Source organism: Rhineura floridana, chromosome 13 (genome assembly GCF_030035675.1).
Source record: "Rhineura floridana isolate rRhiFlo1 chromosome 13, rRhiFlo1.hap2, whole genome shotgun sequence".
In the NCBI taxonomy this organism is placed as follows: Eukaryota; Metazoa; Chordata; class Lepidosauria; order Squamata; family Rhineuridae; genus Rhineura; species Rhineura floridana.
In genome coordinates this window covers 8,501,238-8,523,435 of record NC_084492.1, presented here as the reverse complement: position 1 = coordinate 8,523,435, position 22,198 = coordinate 8,501,238, and the positions used below count along the sequence as shown (strand labels likewise).

The 22,198-nt window shown below is 44.2% G+C and overlaps 1 protein-coding gene and 1 pseudogene across 1 annotated transcript in view; one reads left to right on the top strand and one right to left on the bottom strand.

Moving 5' to 3' along the window:
- The window catches only part of GNAO1 (G protein subunit alpha o1), a 302,091-nt gene extending 291,518 nt beyond the window's left edge, over positions 1–10,573 (top strand). Inside the window, exons 7-8 of the mRNA XM_061594079.1 lie at positions 4,625–4,778; positions 10,352–10,573. Coding sequence (XP_061450063.1) covers positions 4,625–4,778; positions 10,352–10,539 — 342 coding nt within the window. The 3' untranslated portion in view covers positions 10,540–10,573. The remainder of the gene's footprint in view (positions 1–4,624; positions 4,779–10,351) is intronic.
- Positions 10,574–14,057: 3,484 nt separating this feature from the next.
- Positions 14,058–14,166, bottom strand: LOC133369507 (5S ribosomal RNA; annotated as a pseudogene).
- Between the last annotated feature and the right edge of the window lie 8,032 nt (positions 14,167–22,198).

Here is a 22,198-nt window from a genome sequence, read left to right as displayed (position 1 = left end):
AGGGACTGTACTGCTTCCTATGTTGCCTATTTCATTTATAGACATGAGGGGGGAGTGGCACAGCCCTGCAATGTCAGTAGGTCTGCCCCAGTAGGAGGTGACCTGAGAAAGCACTCTCTGTGTCCACATGTATGCAGTGGCTGGTGGTGGCTCCATGCCAGTGGGGCAGTGGAATCTGCTCCAGGTTTTAGTCTGAACATTCAAGGAGCTGTCCAAGGTGGTGAAGCCACCAGTGGCCACTGCATGTATTCTGTAAGTGTTTGAGAAGTGCATTCTTGGCACAAAATGGATGATAACTATTCCAGTAGAATGCACTTCAGTCTGCAAACAATGTGAGACAGGGATGGCATAGGAATGACATTGTGTGCACAGCACCCCAAAAACGTGCTTGCATCAGTCACTGAATGGATATTATCATGCAATATGTACATGCCCTTGGAATTATTGCTATGTGAGAGGAATAGAGGTCTCCCAACAAATTGCAGCACCCTTAAAAAACTACCGTTCCCATGATTCTTTGGGGGAAACCATGAGTGTTTAAAATGGTATCATAGTACTTTAAATGTATAGTGCACATGGGGTCATAGTAGCGATTAGTGAGATTCAGTTCACATTTAAAGCCGAATTTATCAAATTTGCACTTTCTGAAACAATATGAGAGCTGAAACGCAGCCATCCTTTGAAATTTGCAAATATTCAAATTTTGCAATGCAGTTCACCAACCAAATAATGTTTACAAAAATTCATGTGTTAGGGGTAAGTGTGCATAAAAATATCTGAGTGGAAAAACCATGCAAAAATGCATTATTTGATGTGAAATGGTTTGCAAGAATGTATATATGAATCAAAACTGCCTACAAAAATACGTTTATTAGGAGAAATTCACACTAAAATGCTGGAGACTTTTCATGAGGATTTTTTTTTTAAAAAAATGGCAGAAATATGAAGAACTGAATTTAAGACTGGGAAAAGGAGAAAAGGAGAGAACAGAAAATCTGCTCATCCCTAGGCCATAGTTAATTTGCAGCTGTAGCGGTTCTTGCTAGATTAAGGCTGCAATCCTAAACAGGCTTGTCAGGGAGTCAGTCGGTCCTATTGACCACAGTGAGACTAACATTAGTGTAACATCCAAAGGGCTGTGCTGCATGTGGCTTTTTAAAAGGATTTGATCAGAGGTAACCAAGCTGGCGCCCTCCAGATGTTGTTGGACTCCCATCAGCCCCAGCCAGAATGGCCAATGAGAATTGTGGTCCAGCACCATCTGGACGGCACAACATGGATGAGATGAATTCCTGGAGGATGACTGATGGACCAATCGGTGTTCATGCTGGCTAGAGCTGATGAGAGTTGTAGTCCAAAACATGTGGAAGGCACCAGGTTGGGGGAGGCTGCAGCAAGGTGATCCTTACATTCCTGAATACCAATCATGTAAATTCCTCCTAGGGCACTCCCTTCCACCATGAACTCCTCATGCTGCAGACACAAATGTTTCTTCCAAAGGAGATATCACTTTGTGTGTCCTGAAGGTCCCGAAGTACAGTAGACACACTCATCTTTTTACACAAGTACATTCACCATTCATTCGGATGACCTGCTTCTGTAACAGGTTCTTTCTATACATAAGATCCCCAGCCGTTAAAACTTGATGTAAAACATGAAAACAACGTCGTGAAGTGAGACATGCTCCATTTAGTGGTGTTATTTACAGAGTTTCTGGACAGTCAGTTCTCATTTCCTCACCACAACTGTGGCTACCAACCTGTTCTATAGGATGGTTGGGATTTGGGGGTTTTGAGTGTGAGTGCGTTTTTGTAAAAGCCAGAGCCATTCCAATGCACTTGCCTTCCAATTAATGATGGTGCAGCAGAAAAGCCAAAAGGCCCAACTGTTCAAAGAAACAGGAGGTCAAAGAGGCCCCTTTAAAAGCCTCTCGTGGGCTCTCTCCCCTGATACTGATGTGCTTCCCTTATGTTTGGCAATGTCTCTTCAAAAGCCAGAAAAGACTGACATTTAGATAGCTGCAAGATTTGCAAAGTTCTTCTTCATCTGCCATGCGCTAGAAGCCATTTGCTGCCAGGCTTAATTGAGGAAAGTAATGAGAGTCTGTCCCATCTCCTTGGAAACAGGTGATATGAGGCAGATAGAGGTGTGTAAGATTCTGCATAGTGTGGGTGGAGAACTTGGTTATGAAGACTATCCTAATGCTAGAACTCAGGGCCATGCTGGATGATGGAAGAGTCAGGACAGACAAAAGAAAGGACAGTGCATTGCTCAATTACGGAATTTGCACACACAAGAGACAGTGATGGCCACTAACCTGGCTATCTTTTAGACACATTCATGGACGATAAGGCTACTAGCCATGACAACCATGTTCTCCCTCCACTGTTGGAGGCAGTATGTTGGGAATCACAAGTGGGGAGAGTGGTGTTGCCCAAAGGAAGCCCACAAGCAAGACCTGAGTGCATCTGGTTGGCCACTCTGAGAACAGGATGTTGCACTAGATAAGCCACTGGCCCGATGCAGTGAGCTCTTCTTATGTTCTGAAATGACGTTTGCACAAAAATCCCATTGGCCTGATCCAGCAAGGCTTTTTCCCAATAGTACAATGAAATATTATTATGGCTAAAGGGCTGAAAACCTATGTGTGCCCCAATGGCAGGCAGGGGGGAGCCAGGGTTCCAATGAGCAGTCAGATGTCTTCGGCCTTCAAGCAGAGGAGTGCCTTTGGGTCAAGGTTGCCAGCTTTTCAACCTGCCCCTGTAGCTGTTCTTTTAACAGCAGCACACAACATGCCCTCGTGAGCGTAGACCCTCACCCTGTGAAAAGCTTCACCTGTTGACTTATGCACCTGAAGCTGCTGAAGACATAGAACCTATACAGTTGGCATTACAGCTGTGCCAAAAAAGGGTCCTTTTTTTCTCCTCCACCCAGGCTCCATCACTGCAAAAAAGAAATGGCATCCAAAAATTATGAAAGGGGAGAGAAAATATCTGAAATTCTCTTGGATGGGGTGCAGGGGGGTTGTTGTATTTACCTTCCTTCCAAGGTGCCCAAAGGGTGCCTGTGAGTGTTCTTTCTTTAATTCTTTAATTTGAGGACCTGAATTCTGCATTTTCCAGAGTGTCCAGGTGTACCGAATACTCCATGACATCCTCAGTGGGGCTTTGCCCACATTCACACCATACATTTATTCCACTATTATACCACTTTAAATCATTGTGGCTTCCCCCAAAGAATCCTGGGAAGAGTCATTTGTGAAAGGTTCTGAGAGCTGTTAGGAGACCCCTCTTCTTGGGTCACAGAGCTACAATTGGCAGGTCGGTTTAACAGATAGGCTAAAGACACACTTGCAGTTTTGCTGGCCTCCAGGCCTCTCCACCTCCATTTTCTGAACGTGGGGACGCTAGGCAAGCTCTGCCCCTTTTTACTCCAAAACATCAGAATGTGTCACTCAAGCATGTTGTGCCTTGAAGTCAGCTTCACACAGACTTCAAAACTGATTGGCCATCAACCCCATTGCCACTCCAGGTGTGTCCAGTTAACACTCTTTACAGACCATGGCTGCTTAAAGAGGAATAATAGCGGAATAAATGTCTGGTATGAATGTGGTCTGTCCTGTAAGCATAGGACAGTGGGGAGGCATCTGGCTGGGGCTGATGGGAGTTATAGTGCAAAATATATGGAGGGCACCAGATTGGGGAAGACTGGTCAATTTATTTATTTATTTATTTATTTCGGTGGGTTGTTTTGTTTTGGTGAAATCCTTGAATGATATAAACCATTTTTAAAAATGATTTTGGTCTGTTTTTAAACTGCTATTTTATAACTTAATAAGTATACATTTTATACTTCTATATAATTTATAATTGTGCCCTAATATTTTTAGGCTCTAACATATTTTTAATTCTGATTGCAACTTGTAAGGGCTATATCTCAAAAATTACACCCTAGAAAGGAAGCCTAGATATATATTGTTTAAAAATAAGGCGGCAATCCAATACACACTTACCTGGGAGTGAGTCCCATTGAACCCCGTGAAACATACTTCTGAGTAGACATGTGTTGGATTGCAGCCTAAGTGTTTCATATAAATCATTTTCTAAAAACTTGGTTGGGGTTGGGTTTTTCCCCCTTTTGTCCAGCACTCCAAGGCAAATGGAGTCAAGGTCCGAGAGTAACGAACACCTCCCCATGTGATAGTAAGGGTGGTCAAGGTGACAAACAAGATACTCATTGGAGATGGGGAAGAAATTCAATTCAGTTCACATTTGAAGCCAAATTACCAAATTCACACTTCCCAAAACAATATGAGAACTGAAATCCAGTTGTCCTTCGAAATTTGCACTTATGCAAACTGTGAAATGCAGCTCTCCAGCCACACAATGTTTATAAAAATGCATATATTAGGGGTAAGTGTGCTAATGGGCATACATCAGTCATGTCCATTAATTTCAATGGGTCTGCTCTGAGTAGGATCAACTTTAGATACAACCCATGGTTATTTCTCAAATGCTGGTTTGGTACCTATTCTCTTTCTCTAAGCCTAACTTCCTGTCTCTCTCTCTCTCTCATTTTTTGCCTGTCTCTCTTTTCTCTCTTTCCAATACATGCCGTGCCATAGAACCGCATGCATGAGTCTCTAATGCTCTTCGACTCCATCTGTAACAACAAATTCTTCATCGACACCTCCATCATTCTCTTCCTCAACAAGAAAGACCTGTTTGGTGAGAAGATCAAGAAATCACCGCTGACCATCTGCTTCCCTGAATATACAGGTATGTGGTGGCAGTGCCTGGGCTGTTCAAGATCCCAGAGGTGAAGCAAGCTAAGTCCAATGGACCATAACCATGGAGTCGAGTATGGTGGGGCCCAAGGATACAATTCAGCATTAAACTCCTAGATCTTTAATCCAGCACAGCTCAAGAGGTATCTCCCCTAGAAAACAATACATATTGTGGCTCATTGCCTACCTCTTTCGCCCCGGCCATTGGCTGAGCTGCCATGACGTCACAGAATGTTGGCAGATTCTCATTACAGGGAAGGATGTGTCAGTCTATGAGCAGAAACAAGCAATCAGACTAGTCACACAACATAGCTTCTGCCAGATCATGCCATTCCAGAGGGCAAGTCAGGGGTTGCGCGCTTGAAGTCCTGCCTCCCCAACATAAAAATAATCCCAGTACATTTTTTTTAAAAAAAACTAACAGGTTGAGAAAATGAGTTCACATCTTGTCTTAACATATTAGAGGGGTGTGTGTGCATTTCAAATACAGATTCAGATTAGGGAGAAATGATCCATGTGCACATAACTTATTGATGGGCAAACTCACCTGCCTCATCTTGATTTAGAACTGGATTTGGCAAACAAAGCTATTTCCCCCAAAGTGGGAACATCACTCATTTTATTCTGAGCCCAATTCCCAAATTGGTATCAGATCACATCCCTGATAACATTCCCCACAACCTCACAAATCCAACTTCTCCCCCTCTTCCCACTCAACTAGCAGTGGCACAGGGGAAGCCTCCCTCTGTGGCACTTTGGATGCTGTGTCAGAAACCTTGGGAAATTAAGCTAATAGATGTTTAATATGACCACTATGGGCCCTGACAACTACATGCCTCAGGGCTCCTGTCACCCGGGATGCTGCTAGGTATGCTCACAACATTATCCCAGCAACAAGGGATAAAGATGAGCCACTGTGAGAACTGGATGCTGGACTAGATGGGCCACTGGTCTGGTCTGATCCAATCCAGCAAGCTCTTCTTATGTTCTTAAGAATTTGGGACATGTATTTTTTTCGGGCACCTGATGTCCGTATTAAGGACTCAGACACTATGGAATACTACATCCCCCAGAGCCCTTGAAACCCGGAATGCTAGGATTCAGGACATCAAGTGTTGAAGGATGCTGAGATGCTTAGTTTAATATCTGAAGTGGAAAAATCACTAGCCTTGGACCCCTCCAGACTAGTTTTTTGTGGGTGTATCCTGCAACATGTCACTCACAATAACAGCAATAATAATAGAGCGTAAGTAGTGGGTTTACACTGGACCATCCACACATCATTCCGCTTCTGCACTGCTTCCCCAAAGTTATCAGCATTATTGCTCTCTGGAGGAACACTCTTGCAACAACATTTGTGCTATGAAAAATGATTTCAGCAGGAAGCTGTGGCACACGCCTCTATTGCAGATGCAGCAGTGTGTCCACACTGAAACTTTTACAGGCACAACCAGTATTGAGAGCAGAATCCCATACAGCCCCCCCGATCCCATCATGGGCACAAATAACTGTGCATGCACAATAAGAAGGGCATCTGGAGGGGGCCATTCTCTACTCTGACTGGCAGCAGTTCTCCAAGGTCTTTAGGCAAAAAGAGATCTTTCCCACCATGCTGACTGAGGTCCTTTTAAGTGAAGATGCCAGGAACGGAACCTCAGATGTTATGCGTGCAGTGCATGCTCTTTGCTCCTGAACTCTGGGCTCTCCCTATGTCCTTTGGTCAAGTTGTCAAACAGCAACAGCTCTGTAGTGGCGCAGCAACAGAGCACCCAAAACGCTTTAAACTACTGATCAGGAATAGAAGACTCTTGTCAGTTTTGGTTCTCTCACTTTCTCATTTTTCCATTCTTCAGTTCTCCATGTTTCTGCAGCAACTTGCGATTTTTTTTAATCCTCATGAAAATTCATCAGTTTTCATGCAAATTTCTCCTAACAAACACATTTAAATGTGCGGTTTTGACTAACGTACATGTTTTTGCAAGCAATTCTTCCCAGTGTAACGTCTTTTGTATGTTATTTTCACTAATATGTTGATTTTTAGGCCCACTTTCCCTTAATATACACATTTTTACAAGCACTGGTTGGAGAACTGCATCACAAAATTCAAATAAGTGCAAATTTCATATTGTTTCCAAAAGTGAACATTTGATATATTCACCTTCAAATGTGAACTGAATCCAATTTCTCCCCTGTCTCTAGCCATAGCTCACTGGTGGAACATTTGTTTTGCATGCAGAAGGTCCCAGGTTCACTCCTATCTCCAGGTAGTGCTTGGGGGAAACCTTCTTTGAAATCCTGGATAGTCACTTCCAGTCAGTGTTGCCACTAGTGAACTAGACAGACCAAAGGTCCAACTCAGCTACAAACCAGCTTCCTACATTTCTTTGCTTGTCTCTTCTGAATCTTCTGCCAATTCATTTCATTGGATGACCCCAAATTCTAGTACAGTAGGGCCCCGCTTTACAGCGCTTCGCTTTACAGCATTCCGCGAATACAGCAGTTGTGAATTGTAGAAAGGCCCCGCTTTACAGCGCTTGTTCCGCTTTTACGGCGGTTTTTTGCCGCCGGGCGCCATTTTGGTCAATGTAAGTCAATGGGATCCGCTTTACAGCGGTTTTTGCTTTACAGCAGGGGTCCGGAACGTAACCCGCTGTATGAGCGGGGCCCTACTGTATTATGGGAGAGGGATAGAGATGCCTCTCTGTCCATTTTCTCCACACTGTGCCTCATTTTATGGATCTTATTATAAAATGAAACATAAAAACTGAATATTGAAAGACTGAGAACAGACAAGAGGAGGTACTCCTTCACAAAGTGCACAGTTAAATGGTAAGATTTGCTACCCCACAAAAGTAGTGATGGCCACCAACTTGGACAGCTCTAAAAGGGGGATAAGATATATGGAGGGTAAGGCCATCAGTGGCTACTCCAGCAGTGTATCTGAATATCAGCTGCTGAGAATCACAAGCAGGGCCGGTACCAGAAGGCAGCCAGGTCAGGCCCTGACCAGGGCCCCCTGAAGGGTGGAGGGGTAATGCTTCCTTCCACGATCCGCAGCAGCATTGGCTCCCCACCTGCTGCAGATTGCGAGAGAGAGATCCCAGACACTCCCCCTACTGCCACGCAGGCCCTCGACTCCCCCCTGCACACTCCACCTACCTCTCCCTTGACCTAAATGTTGGTTGCACTGCGGGCGCAAGCCTGCCACCAACTAAGATGGCAGCCAAGGTTTCCCTAAGGGGCTGATTCCCCTTCTGCCACCTTGGTTGATGGCAGGCTTGCACCCGCAGCGCAACCAGCATTTACGTCAAGGGAGAGGGAGGTAGAACATGCAGGGGGGCATCCCGGGTCTGTGCAGCAGTGTGGGGGATTTCTGGGAGCTCCCTCTCCACAATCCGTGGCAGGGTGGGGAGACGACACTGCTGCGGATTGTGGAAGGTAGGTAGGTGGAAGGTGTGTGTGGGTACCGAGGCCCGGGGCAGGCTGCTGCCCAAGGACCCTGGCATGCCTGGTGCTGGCCCTGATCACAAGCAGGGAGAGTGCTGCTGCCAGTGGCAGCTGGTGGCTTCATGACAGTGAAAGTTTAGACTAAAATCTGGAGCAGATTTCCCTGCCTCACTGACATGGAGCCCACCGCTGGCTGTTGCACTCAGGTCCTGTTTTCCGGCTGGTTGACCACTGTGAGAACAGGATGCTGGATTAGACCTTACCTCTTGGTAAGGCTATCCACAGCAAGGCTTCACAGGAAGATCACATAAACTGGAAAGATGTTGGAGGTGCAACATTCTCATATAACTGATTGTCCAACAGCATGCATGTATATTATGTTAGTTTTTGCAATGTTCCTTTCTATCAGAGAAACTACAGTCTGTTTAGTGATGGGGTGGGGAGGGCCAAAAAAGGAGTGTCCCAGATAAGGAAGTTGAAGAAGTCTGACAAACAGAAACACAGGTGGAAATTGCCAGTGTTTGCTTATTCATCCCCTGTCCAGAACAGAAATCAATCCAGTGAATACAATCAGAAATTGCTGCTGTTATTGCTGTCAGTATGCAAATAGTACATAAGTGATTACATTTCCCCTCATTTGCCTTGTGTTTCCTTTGCTTTGAAATGAATGGGGTGGAATTACGTTAATGACAATGTAACATACATAATTTACGCAATTAAGTAAATTATGTACGTTATGTAATTTCACCACAGTGGACAGTGAGACGAATAATGCAGTTTTGGGCAGAAGAATTAACTGCAACAGAACGAAAGCAGTGCTCCATGTGAAGGATACAGGGTGGCATGAAAACCAATGCCTTCTTACATCCCCAGTCCCAGAATATATGCAGTGTTAGCTCTCCTCCACCTATGCCAATTTTGGGATCAAGAGGAGGGGCCCTTCCACTAATGTTTAAGTCCCAGCATCTTTTTATTTCACTATTTTTCAAAGGGGGGGTCGAGAGAAGAGGAAGAAAATGAAAAGAAATAGAACTTGCTTAAGCAATAAAGAGAGTGTGCCACAGGGCATGTGCAGAGGGATCATTCCCGATACAACCATCCTCACCAGCTTCCCTGGCTGATTATTTCGAGGTAGCAACATTACTAATGATTCCTAGCCATGACAGCTGTGCTGCCTCCACTGTGACAGGCCTCTGAAATACCAGTGGGAAGAGGGCTGTTGTGCTTGGGTCCTCTTTGTGGGCTTCCCATGGTGGCCTCTGGCTCGCCCCTATGAGAATAGGATGCTGGATAAGATAGGCCTTTGACCTGATCCTGTAGCCAGGTTCTTCTTAATGTTCTTATTTAATTGGCAAGACGGATAAATAATCTGACCTGCTGTGAGGCCACTTCCTAAATCCTAAAATCCATATGCCCAGAAAAGTATGCTTGGTTGGCATTAATAATCATTCCCCTAAAGAAGAATTTTTCTTTGGAATGCACTGAGAGTGCTGTTGGGCTTAGGTACTGCATGCAGGCTTCAAACACGCACCTGGCTGGCCACTGTGAGAACAGGATGCTGGACTAGATGGGCCCTTGGCCTGGTCCAATGGATGTTCTTCTCTTCAGAATGTTCTCAGTTCATAGCTACCATTCCTTAAGTTTGATTTTTTTTATTTTTAGAGAAAACTAATTAACAACCAGGGGTGTAGTCATCTGGGGGCACGGGGGATCGTAGACCCATTACTTTTTGGGGAGCAGGGTCCTAGCCAAGTCCCTATGTATGAGTCAATCAACATGACAAGGCAACATGTTAGCCACTAAGAAGTGTCTTTGTCCTTTCATGCTGTCAATCAGAGTGGAAGGAGGTGACTCAGCCACTGAGAAGACTCTTCTCAGTATCTAACACACAGCCTCCCCTTCCATGCTTGGTTCCAAGGGACATCTGTTGCAATGGAGTGCGGACACACAAGATGACAGGAAGAGCAAGGGAAAGTGGAAAAGGGGTGGTGGCTGTGACTATCGTGAAGGGACCCTGCACTTCTGAATTTGCCACAACACTACTGTTAACAACCACTGATAAGAGTAATAATCATTTTTTAAAAAATTGTCTTCTGCCTTCTTTTCCCCTCCATGCAGGTCCCAACACATATGAGGATGCTGCAGCCTATATCCAAGCACAATTCGAAAGCAAAAACCGCTCGCCCAACAAGGAGATTTACTGTCACATGACATGTGCGACAGACACAGGCAACATCCAGGTGGTCTTCGATGCTGTCACCGACATCATCATTGCCAACAACCTCCGAGGCTGCGGCTTATACTGACCTTCTCTCCCTTTACTTCATCCCATCCTGTATAGCAAGCAACTTATTTGGAAACAATCACAACGAGAGGAAAATAAAATAAAATATTTGGGGGGGGGGAAAGGCAAAATAAAATATGAGTCTCTCTCACACACACATGCAAACACACATGCACACAGACACAATAATAATGAATCATGCAAGTTGGTAAATAAAAAGGCATAATGAAAAATTATATATATATATACATATAAATATATATATAATATATATATTAGAAAAACACTTCTTTTTCTTTTGGGTTTTTGTTTTTTTTTAGTTTGCCTCAAAAGAGCTCTGGGTAGAACTGATGCCCCTGACACGGCCTTAATCCTTTCTTTCTGCTAAAGTAACTTAGCCTGCAAACCTATACCTATTTACCTGGGGATTAGTCCCATTGAATGCAGTAGGACTTACCTCCGAGTAGACATGCATAGGATTGCACTATTCATGGCAGGTAATTTAATGCAAAAATCGTTTTCAGAAAACGCCAAGAAAAGAACAGAAAACAAAACACAAAACCATACTCTGATTTTTTTCTAAACTTCGCACCCAAGTAGCATATTCTGTGAGTTTTAAAGGAATCAACTTTCTTAAAAAAAAAAAGGAAACAAAAAAAGTGGTAATATTATTTTTTTAAGACTCCTTTGTGCATAGGGTGCTTTAGGGTATGGGGGAGGGAATCCCTTTTCCCCCCAGTTCCTGTGGGTTTTTTTTTTTAAAAAAAGAGGTACCACCATCAAAGTTGTTGCTCCAGTGCATCCTTTGCCAGGTGTGGGCTGGGCTTTCAGGGATTCTCAGTTCTGTTCAGCTCCGGATTAGTTAAAACCCATTAAAAGGAAAACGTTCTGGGTGATAGAAAAAGGATAGGGCTTGTTTCCTCACCACCAATAAAGAGATGTCAGTCCGGGACCCTTAGATGACTATGTAAAAAAGGATCCTTTTCTTAAGGAGTGTAATTTCTTCCCAAGAAAGGCCAGGGAGATGGGCGCTCGTATTTCTGCTCTCTTTAAACCAGCATGGGAGACTATCAGAATGGGAACTTCTATCAACAACTTGAAAGCGGCACCTGAAACAGCGTCCCCCTGAAGCCAGGAGCTAGCGCCCCCCCCAAAAAAAATGGAACAGTCAGTGCCAAAGCACTCTAATGAAGGAGAGATGGTGGGGAGAACATCCCCCCACCCTTTTATCACAAAATTATAACCCAATTTAAATAGTTTTATTTGGCTCTAATTTGGAGGATTATTCTGTTTCTTATGTATTGGATCCTGTGTCCCCCTCCCCCCCCCCCAATATTTATGTTAATGCCAGGCCTCCTGTGTCCCCCCCCATCCCCATTTGTGTCTTTCTAGCACTGGACGTTCTCACTACTGTCCTCTTTGGTAGTAGCATGATGTTGAGTCTTTGTATAAAGACACACAGCCTTCCTTCGGTATTGCCTCACTGTATGACGTCCTGAATTGTTGGAAAGGTGGCTGTGCGTTTCTGTAGGATGCTGTGTAACACCTGGTTTTAGGCGACTCTTTGCATTCAGAACCTAAGACAAACAAAAGAATTAAAAAAGGAAAAGAAGAGAAAAGATTTGCCTTCTCTGCGTGCTTCGTAAGTAAGAAAAGAACAGACAGGACTCTCATGCGCCCCCCCCCTGCTTTATTTAAAACACACACAAAACACACAGCGAGAGAGAAAGATAAGCATTGCACATGTGCACACACATAAGGACATTCTGAAACCATTCTAAGAGAAAGCCACTCCATTTGAGTTGGTTGTTGTGATTGCTTGTTGGCATGGGGAGGGGAGTCACACCTTTGACCAATGGCATGCAAAATGCCATCTTTGCAAAACTTTGCAAACTGAGATGGAGGACCTGACAACCTTTCAGATGAAGGTTGCTGGCTATCAGCCCGGAGCGTTCAGGAACTGCTTGCCCAGCAAACAGGACACCCTACAGCTATGGGGAATGCAGCAAAAAAACAGAGGCGTGACGGGGCTCTCAATCCTGCCTCCCAGTTTCCCTCTCCCGCCTCATTATTACATGTGCTGCTTTTTTGTTTGGGAGGGAGGGAGAAGGGAGGCCAACTCCTTCCTCCTGCATCCCTCTCACCTTAGCCATGATCTTCTAGGCGATAAAAGATGCAAAAAGAAAAAAGAAAAAGTCAGCAGTGGAATCCCAGTGCGGAAATATTAGCAGCTCTTCACATTTTAATCAATGCTATATGAATTGTTGCCATCTCGACTCCAGATGGCCATCCAGGAAAAACGTTTCCTCCCAAAAACTTCTTGCGTATCCAATGATCAAACAAACCTGCCTTCAGAGCAGGCCAGGCGAGGAGAAAGGGATGTCTCTTACCTTTTCAGTTTAACGATGATTCACTGTTCTGAACTGTCTCATTCACTCTCTGGACTTGTATTTTTAATAATAATAATAATAATAATAATAATAATAATAATAATAATAATAATAAGCACAGGTGTCACTGGCTTCCAGGGGCCAAAATTACCCAAATGCCCTTGTTTTCACTGTTTTCCTCTGAAGAACACTGTGTTTTGCATACACATTTTCCTTTCCTTTCTTTCATTCTCTCTTGGTTTACCCACCCCACGCCCCACTACAATCTTTCCTTTTAATGAATGTTCTCTCTCTCTCTCTCTCTCTCTCTCTCTCTCTCTCTCTCTCTGTGTGTGTGTGTGTGTGTGTCATGTGGGGGCGTTCGTCCTGCAAAAACAAAAGAAAAAATTACAAAAAACAAAGAAAAAATTATAAAACAACCTTAAAAAAATAAAAATACACCCCACCGGAAAAAAAAAACCCACCAAAAAACTAAAACAAAATTGAATGTAGTTCGATTATTTAAAAAGCCACCATTTTCATGACCGACCTTTTATCACTTCTGCTTTTGGTTAGCAATCAGACATCTTCACGGTTTCACTTTTAGGAGGTACCTTTGCTGGAAAAAGCCAACTGCACCTTTTCAACTAAAAAAGGGAATAAAATAAAGAGGAAAAACTAAAGAGATAATAATATATATATATAATATATATAATATATATATATATATAATATCTAAACGCGCCAGGCCTTTCTAAGCCTTTCTATTACCAGTTGGTGAGGTTTCTGTGATCTTATTAGACACTGCCAATTTCTTTCTCTGACTAATGGGAAAAAAATCATGTGTAGCTTAATAAAGAGAATGTTTGTCTGTACCACTAAGGCTCGTTCTCTCTCACCTTATGATTCAAGACTGCAGTTGTTTTATTGTAAAAATTAATCCATTCCCTCCCTAGTTTTCTTTTTGAGGAGGAGTGGGTGGGTGGATGTGAAAGACAGATTATCCTGGGGTCCCTTGAAGAGTCCTTATGCACTCCAGTAGATACCTTGTTGTTATATGCCTTCAAGTCGATTACGACTTATGGTGACCCTATGAATCTTTTAATGGATATATTCATAGGGTTTTCATGGTAAGAGGTACTCAGAGGTGGTTCACCATTGCCTTCCTCTAAGCCTACGGCACCCTGTATTCCCAGGCGGTCTCTCATCCAAGTACTAACCAGGCCTGACCCTGCTTAGCTTCCGAGATCAGGCACGTTCAGGGTAGTATGGCCGTAGGCAAGGGATACCTAGGTCAGCCAAATCCAAGGGGTGTACTGTCAATGCCCTTCTGCAGGCATTCATACTGTGGCTGCATACACACCCTACAATTCCCAGCTCCCTTAACGAATTATAGTTACCAGGATTCTTTGGGGGAAGTCCTGTGCTTTAAATGTGATTTAAATGTATGGTGTGTATGCAGCCTGTTTGTTAAATAAACTCATGGGGATGGAGGCAGCAGGGACATCGGCACTAGCTCTGCCTCCTATTGCCATTTCCATTGTCTCCCCCCCCCCATAAGTTGGAGAGTGACTGCCTGAAGTGGGGAGCCTCCTGTACTTGCAGACCTTACCACATGGTGTATAACTCTGAATTTCCATGAGACCTGCTTCAGACAAGCGTCTTCCAACTTGTGGAGGATTACAGGGGGAGTGTGGTTGAGTCTCACATTCCCACCCAACAAATATGAGAGTCTGAGGCTGCGTACACACCATACATTTAAAGCACATGACTTTCCGCCCCCAAATCCTAGGAACTGTAGTTTATTAAAGGGTGCTGGGAATTGTAGCTCTGTGAGGGGTAAACTACAATTCCCAGGATTGTTTGGGGAAAGCCATGTGCCTTAATACTGTGCATGGTTCTGGTCACCTCAAAAAACATACTGTAAAGCTTGAAAAAGTTCAGAAGGGGGCAGCCAAAATGATCAAAGGGATGGAACAACTCCCCCATGAGGAAAGGTTGCAGCATTTAGGGGCTTTTTAAGGTTAGAGAAAAGCTGAGTAAGATGGGATACAATAGAAGTGTATAAAATGATGCATGGCATGGAGACAGTGGATAGAGAAAAGTTTTTCTCCCTCTCTTGTAACACTAGAACTCGTGGACATCCAATGAAGCTGAATGCTGGAAGATTCAGGACAGACAAAAGAAAGGGCTTCTTCACACAGCGAACATTAAAGTATGGAGTTTGCTCCCACAGGAGGCAGTGACGGCCATTCATGGAGGATAAGGCTATCATTGGCTACTAGCCATGATGTCTATGCACTGCCTCCCCGGTCGGAGGCAGTGAACTGAATACCAGTTGCTGGGAACCACAGGAGGGGAGAGTGCTCTCGCGCTGAGGTCCTGCTTGTGAGATTCCTATAGGCATCTGGCTGGCCATTGTGAGAACAGGATACTAGACTACATGGGCCACTGATCCCACAAGGCTCTTCTTACATTATGTTCTTTAAATGTATGGTGTGTGGCATGTGCAGTCCCATTGTTGTGTGAAATTCAATCACATACCAGGAAATTCAGGAGGTGCAGTTATTGTTGATTGGGAAGTCCTGTCCCATAATCCCGCTTCCCCAAAAAAGATCAGACTTTTTGCAATAAGGAAAGAGACAGGAAAATGCATTGGCAAGTGTGGGATAACACTTGCTTTAATACAACACCATCTAACCTCCCTGCAAACAAATCTGAATATGTGCTCATTCAATGGCCAATGTTGTCTTATTTCCCTTCAAACAAATCAGGATGAATGCTCAGTAAAACAGGCCATCTGGAAGCACCCAGAGACCGAAGAGAAAGTTATTCACCTTTCGAGAACGTAAAATGCCAGCAGTTATTCAGATCTGCCGGTAATGCTAAGCAGAACACACGGGTCAGATTGGTAAATTGGAGGGTTTGTCCTTAGCAAAGCTGATTTCATGTGGCCAAGACAGATGGTGCTGTTAAATGCACAAATGCATACTGTGGCCTGTGGCCTTCTTTTTGCAAAAGCAGCTGTACCAAGAGTTGAGCAAGATTGGGACCAGGGTAGGGGAAGGGATTTAACCCAGGCATGGAAACTTTGGCCCTCCAGATGTTGCTGAACTATAACCCTAATCAGCCCAAGCAAGCACGGCCAATGACCGTGGATGATGGAATGTAGGAAGCTGCCTTATACTGAGTCATACCATTGTCCACCTAGTTCAGTATTGTTTACACTGACTGGCAGTGGCTCTCCGGGGTTTCAGGCAGGGGTCTCTCTCCGTTTTCCCTGGAGATGCTGGGGACTGAATCTGGGACGTTCTCCACTCAAAGCAGATGCTCCACCACTGACCTATGGCCCTAAGGTTGTAGTTTAGGAACATCTGGAGAGCCAAAGGTTCCCCACACCTGGTTTAATCCTTTCCCTACCACAGTGACACCAATACTTCGGCTGCAGAGCTACTATTTGCCCAAGGGCCAAAGCTTCTATGGGCACAAATGCCAACTAGGAGGCTGAGAGGCTAATAGTCACAGAAGCAGGAGAGAGAGGAGCTTAATTGGGAGCATGGCAATGGGTGAAAGCTTCCATGTCAGTGAAGCAGTGGAATCTGCTCCTGGTTTTAGTCTGAACTTTCAAGGAGCTGTCCGAGGTGCTTCAGACTAAAACCCAGAGCAGATTCCACTGCCCCACTGACATGGAGCCCCAGCCACCGCTGGGTTTAACCCACTCTCCAATTCTGCTTGCCTTTATACCTCGCTGCTGCTGCTGCTGTTAAAGGGGGAGATGGAGACAGACACACTGAACGCATTCACACATTTAACATACCTTTTTGTTTGCTTGCTTTCATTTTTCCTTTAGCAGGTCGAGGTCAATGAAAGTTAAAAGTACTCTCCCCACCCTCACCCTGGTTAGGATCTGCACTTGTCAAACCACATACTCACATGGCCGGACCACATACACACCAACCCAAAGGAAACTATTGGGACTGTGTGGTCAACTCAATTGTTTCAATGTGTAGCCCTACATAGGCAGGAACATATGAACGTTTCTTAGGATTAGGGACACAGGAAGCTGCTTTATACTGAGTCAGGCCATGGGCCCATCAGCAATGCACTGCCTTCAAGTCGATTCTGACTTATGGCGACCTTATGAATAGGGTTTTCATGAGGCTGAGAGGCAGTGACTGGCCCAAGGTTACCCAATGAGCTTCATGGCTATGTGGGGATTCGAACCCTGGTCTCCCAGGTTGTAGTCCTACACCTTAGCCACTACACCACACTAGCTCAGTACTGTCTACACTAAGTGGCAGTGGCTCTCCAGGGTTTCAGGCAGGAGCTTTTCCCAGCCCTACTTGGAGACACCAAGGACTGCTTCTGTTCAGCCAGCCAGCCGTGCCCTTTTCCAGTATGCTGCATTCCAGGGATGGGGAACCTGTGGCCCTCCAGGTGCTGTTGGACTACAGATCCCACCATCTCTGACCTCTGGCCATGCTGGCTGGGAGTCCAGCAACATCTAGAGGGCCACAAGCCCCCCCATCCCTCTTCTATTCTATTCCCCAACCCCCCAGTTTTCCATTTCCCCTCCCCGAGAGACACCCCATTAACTTTCCCCCAAGATTTTATTTTGGCACTTCTGCAAACTTTGGGGTTCCCCAGGCCTGCAAATAGTTACTTCTTGTGCCTGGGTGCTGCCTTTTCGGCTATGTAAAGACTGACACTTGGGGAATGAGCACACTATTAATCTGTAGGACAAGGGTAGGTTCTTCCAGCCCTATCTGAGACGCTGGGAATTGTAACTGGGACCTTCAGCACACAAAGCAAAATGATGGCCCAGCATCTCCAAGCCCTACCTGGGACCTTCTGCATGCAAGGCAGATGCTCTGCCACTGAGCAACAGCCCTCCCTCATGGACCAAACGAGAGATTACACACATACGTGTTGAAATCTTCCGTTTGGGATTCTCCTCCCCTGTTTAAAACAGCTGCTACACAGGATTGGGAAGAGGGGAAGGGGGGCTAACCAATGACTTTTTGTACTGAAAATCCCCTGAAAGTGGTACTTGCAGCAAAGGAAGGTACGGATGCACATGGAAATGGGAACACACCATTTAGTACCAAAAAGTGGGGGGTTCACAAGCGGTAAAACCCTTCATCTGCAGGCAGGCAACCTGCCTCCACCTCAGACTGTGGTCCCCAAGATTGGAAACGCAGGCCACAGTTCATGAAACGAGTTGACAAGGCACTCAGGAGAGACAAGCAGACAGACACAGGAAGCTGCCTTACACCTGAGTCAGACACTTGGTCCATTGAGCTCAGAATTGTCCACAGAGGCTCTTCAGGGCTTCAGGCAAGAGTCTCTCCCAGCCCTATCTGGAGATGCCGGGATTTGTACCTAGGACTTCTGCATACAAAACTAAACTTGGCCCTCCCTACATATCCTTCCTCCCCTTCATCCAGCAATTTTATAGATCACAGTGCTCTTCTGAGTTTAGGGAAGGATGCATTCTTTCATATCCACACATGTAGCTTTTAGAGATGCGGGATACATTTGATTCAGTTCACATTTAAACCCAAATTTATCAACTTTGCACTTTCTGAAACAGAGCCATCCTTCAACATTTGTGCTTATCCAAATTTTGCGATGCAATTCTCCATCCAATGTTTACAAAAAATGCATATATTGGGGGAAAGTGTTCACAAAATGAATATACAATGAAAAATTGCATTATGTTAGGATAAATTGCTTGCAAAAATGTACATTAGTCAAAACGTCATATATAAATGTATTTATTAGAAGAAATTCCCACTAAAATGCCGTATTTGAGATTAGCAGAGCTTGGAAGTAACTAGTTACAAGTAACGAATTACTTGTAATTCATTACTTTTTTGAGTAACGAGTGGGTAATTCCTTTACATTTTGATTGTAATAGAACTAGGAGTAACTTTACTACTTTTGTGGAGTAATTGTAACATTTCCAGAATTACTTTTGGGCATTACTTGGGGAGGGGAGCAGGGGAAGTCTCAAACTGGGCTTCTGTGCAACATCACTCTTTCCTCATGCTCTGTGGATGGGTCAGAGGTGACGAGGGAGGAGGCAGAGAGTGAGACGGGGTGGAGTGGAGAAAACAATTATTTAAAAAAACAGATAGTGGTGGTGAAGAATGGAGTGGAGGGGAAAAGGATCCGGAGGTCAAGAACATGGATAAAGGAGGAGAAGGAGGCAGCGGCAGAATGGAGATAAAGAACTGTGGTGGTGAAATATGACAACATGTGTGTGTGTGTGTGTGTGTGTCTGTGTGTGTCTGTGTGTGTGAATACTGTGTTTGCACTTGGCACACAAAGTGGCCTCCGCCACCCTCTCTGGCTACTGGGCTGCATTTGCAGTATTTTAACTTTTTTGCATCTCAGGGGAAAATATTTGCTTGAGTGAGTATCCCTTAGTTGGTGGCAGGGCAGGATCCGGGAGGTGGTTAAGTGAGAGAGATTATGCTGGCTGGCTGAGTGGGGGGGTTGCACTTGGTTTGACGTGCAAAAATCTGAGTAGTGGCCTCAGCCTCCCTCTACACCACCCTTACCAGTGGAGAGACCACCATTGCTATCTTATGAATAAAAATAATTATTCTACTACCTCTGTATGTTTGTTTATTTTTAATGTTGTTTTAGGCGACTTAGATGTGCAGCAGCCAAGGCCAGCACCTTGTAAGCTTTTTTTTTAAAAGTAACTGAAATGCAATTGTAGAGATTACTTTGGAGGAAAAGTAAAGTAATCAGTTACTTTCAGAGCAATTGTAATTGTAACGGCAATTACTACTTTTTGGGCCAAGTAATTGTAACTGTGATTTATTACTTTTTAAAAGTAATCTTCCAAGCTCTGTAGATTAGAAAAATGAGAAACTGGGAGCATTGAAACTGACAGATCATTCCATCTCTAGCTCTGGCAGAAAAACCCACAAAGTCTTGTGGCCTCTTAAAGGCTAATGTATTTATTATGGCATAAACTCCAAGGTAAGTTCCCTTTACCAGCAAGTTAAAGTCTGCCACATCTTTACTGTGTGTTTGCAGCTCCTCCAATACTTTCTTAAATCTTCATCGTTTACATGATGTTACTCATAAACACAAACTAGCACACGGTTTCCCCCCTGTAAATATGGAGTAACCCAATCCACAAATAATCCAAAAAGTTGAGAACAGGCGCTTTCTTTCTCTGTATTTTGGGGTGGTGGTGAATTGCCACTCTCTGCTACTCACCTTTTCCCACTCACTATTCTTCCCCTGCTCTATGAATTCTATTTTGTTTCCTGTGGTTTATCCAGCAACTTCTGGCAGCTCTGCTCAGCTGAGCAATGCCATTATTTTTTATGTCGGTGCCTTGCAGTTTGTGCAAATCTATACCATTTTACAGACAAGAAAAGGTCTTGTGGCAAATAATTATAAGCAAAAATCAAACAATTGGATTTTAGACAGTGGATGTACAAGCCATAGTTCTTATAATGAAGCCTTATTTGAAGAAATAAACAGAGATACTAAAGGAAGAATTCAGACTGCCAATGGTCAATATATGAATATTAATGGATCTGGAACTGTTGCTCTAAAGTGCAAACTACCTCATGAAACCATAGAAAATGTAGCAGATCATGTTTTATTTGTTCCTGAATTAAGTTGCAACATGCTAAGTGTCACCGCATTAGATAAGAAAGGATTTGCAATACATTTCCAGGATGGAAAGTGTACAATAACTAAAGATAATACTTTGTATGCTCAAGCTTATGAAAATGACGGTGTTTATGAACTGAGTCTTTCAGCTGAACAAGCAAATGCAGCCATGGTGGACAAGAATGAGACCAGCCTAGAACTTTGGCATAGGCGACTGGGACATCATGATCCAAAGGTGATCCTGCAGCTACAAAAACTGCCTTTCTGCATGGAGAAACAACAGAGGAGTTGTACATGCAACAACCTCCAGGCTTAGTGAACCAGAAGCAAGCACATCTTGTGTGCAAACTTAAAAAGGGCTTGTATGTACTCAAACAAGCTGCAAGGGCCTGGAATGAGAAACTCGATAAAATGCTCAAGGAGCAAGGCTTCAGGCAAGGTGAGGTAGACCAATGCCTGTACACCAGAAGCAAAGATGGACGATCGATTTATATCCTGATTTATGTTGATGACTTGATCGTGGTGACTCAACGAGATCAAGACTACACAGAAATTGTACATTATTTAAACAAGGAGGTTGAAATCGAAGAGTTAGGCACTGCAACATACTACCTAGGCATTCAGATTGAAAGGGAAGCAGATGGCTCCTACCTACTCAACCAAAGGCAAAAGATTGTTTATCTTTTAGAGTACCTGGCATATGCTGGGGGGTAAAGAAAGGCCGGGGAAGGACCTGGCAATCCCACCCCATATATACGGTCTGCCTAGTAAATGTCGCAAGACGTCACCCTAAGAGTCGGAAACGACTCACACTACAAGTGCGGGGACACCTTTACCTTTAGAACTCAAGGATGCCTATCCTGTAGCAACGCCCATGGCAACAGACGTTCTTAAAGACAATGATGTACGTGAACCTTTACCAAATAACAAGTATAGAACAGCAATAGGGAAGCTTCTGTACTTAATCAACACACACCAGACCTGACATAGCAAGTGCAGTAGGGATCCTATGTAGGAAAACTAGCACACCCACACAAAAGGACTGGATTGCTGTCAAAAGGGTGGCTAGATACTTGAAAGGGACTATGGACTTTAAGCTGAGATTGCCAGCTAATAGTGATCCAAAACTTGTGTGTTACACTGACGCTGACTGGGCTGGAGACAGTTCAGACTCCAAGTCAACTAGTGGCTTTCTGTTTACGTATGGAGATGGACCTATCTCCTGGGCTAGTCACAAGCAAGATATAATAGCATTTTCTTCCACAAAATTTGAGTACATAATTTCTGCAGAAGCGTGCAAAGAGGCCATTTGGTTTAACAGATTACTAAAGGACTTTGGAATAAGAGTGCAAAGGCCAATTCAGATGATGGAAGACAACCAAAGTTGTATTAGACTTTCTCAGACTGAATCACACCACGCACTAAACATATAGCGATAAAGTACCATATTGTGTGTAAGTTGAAAGAGAAAGGGTTCATCAAGATGAACTCCTGTCCAACTACAGGAATGACAGCTGACGTCTTGACAAAGCCACTACCAAGAGACTGTTTCCAGAGACTTCGTGTCAAGATGGGACTGTTGGGTTCTTGCATGCCAGTTTGAGGAGGAGTGTTAGAATAAGCAAACTTGCGTGTTCCCTTGTAAAAAGGGAGATGTTTCCTTTAAGG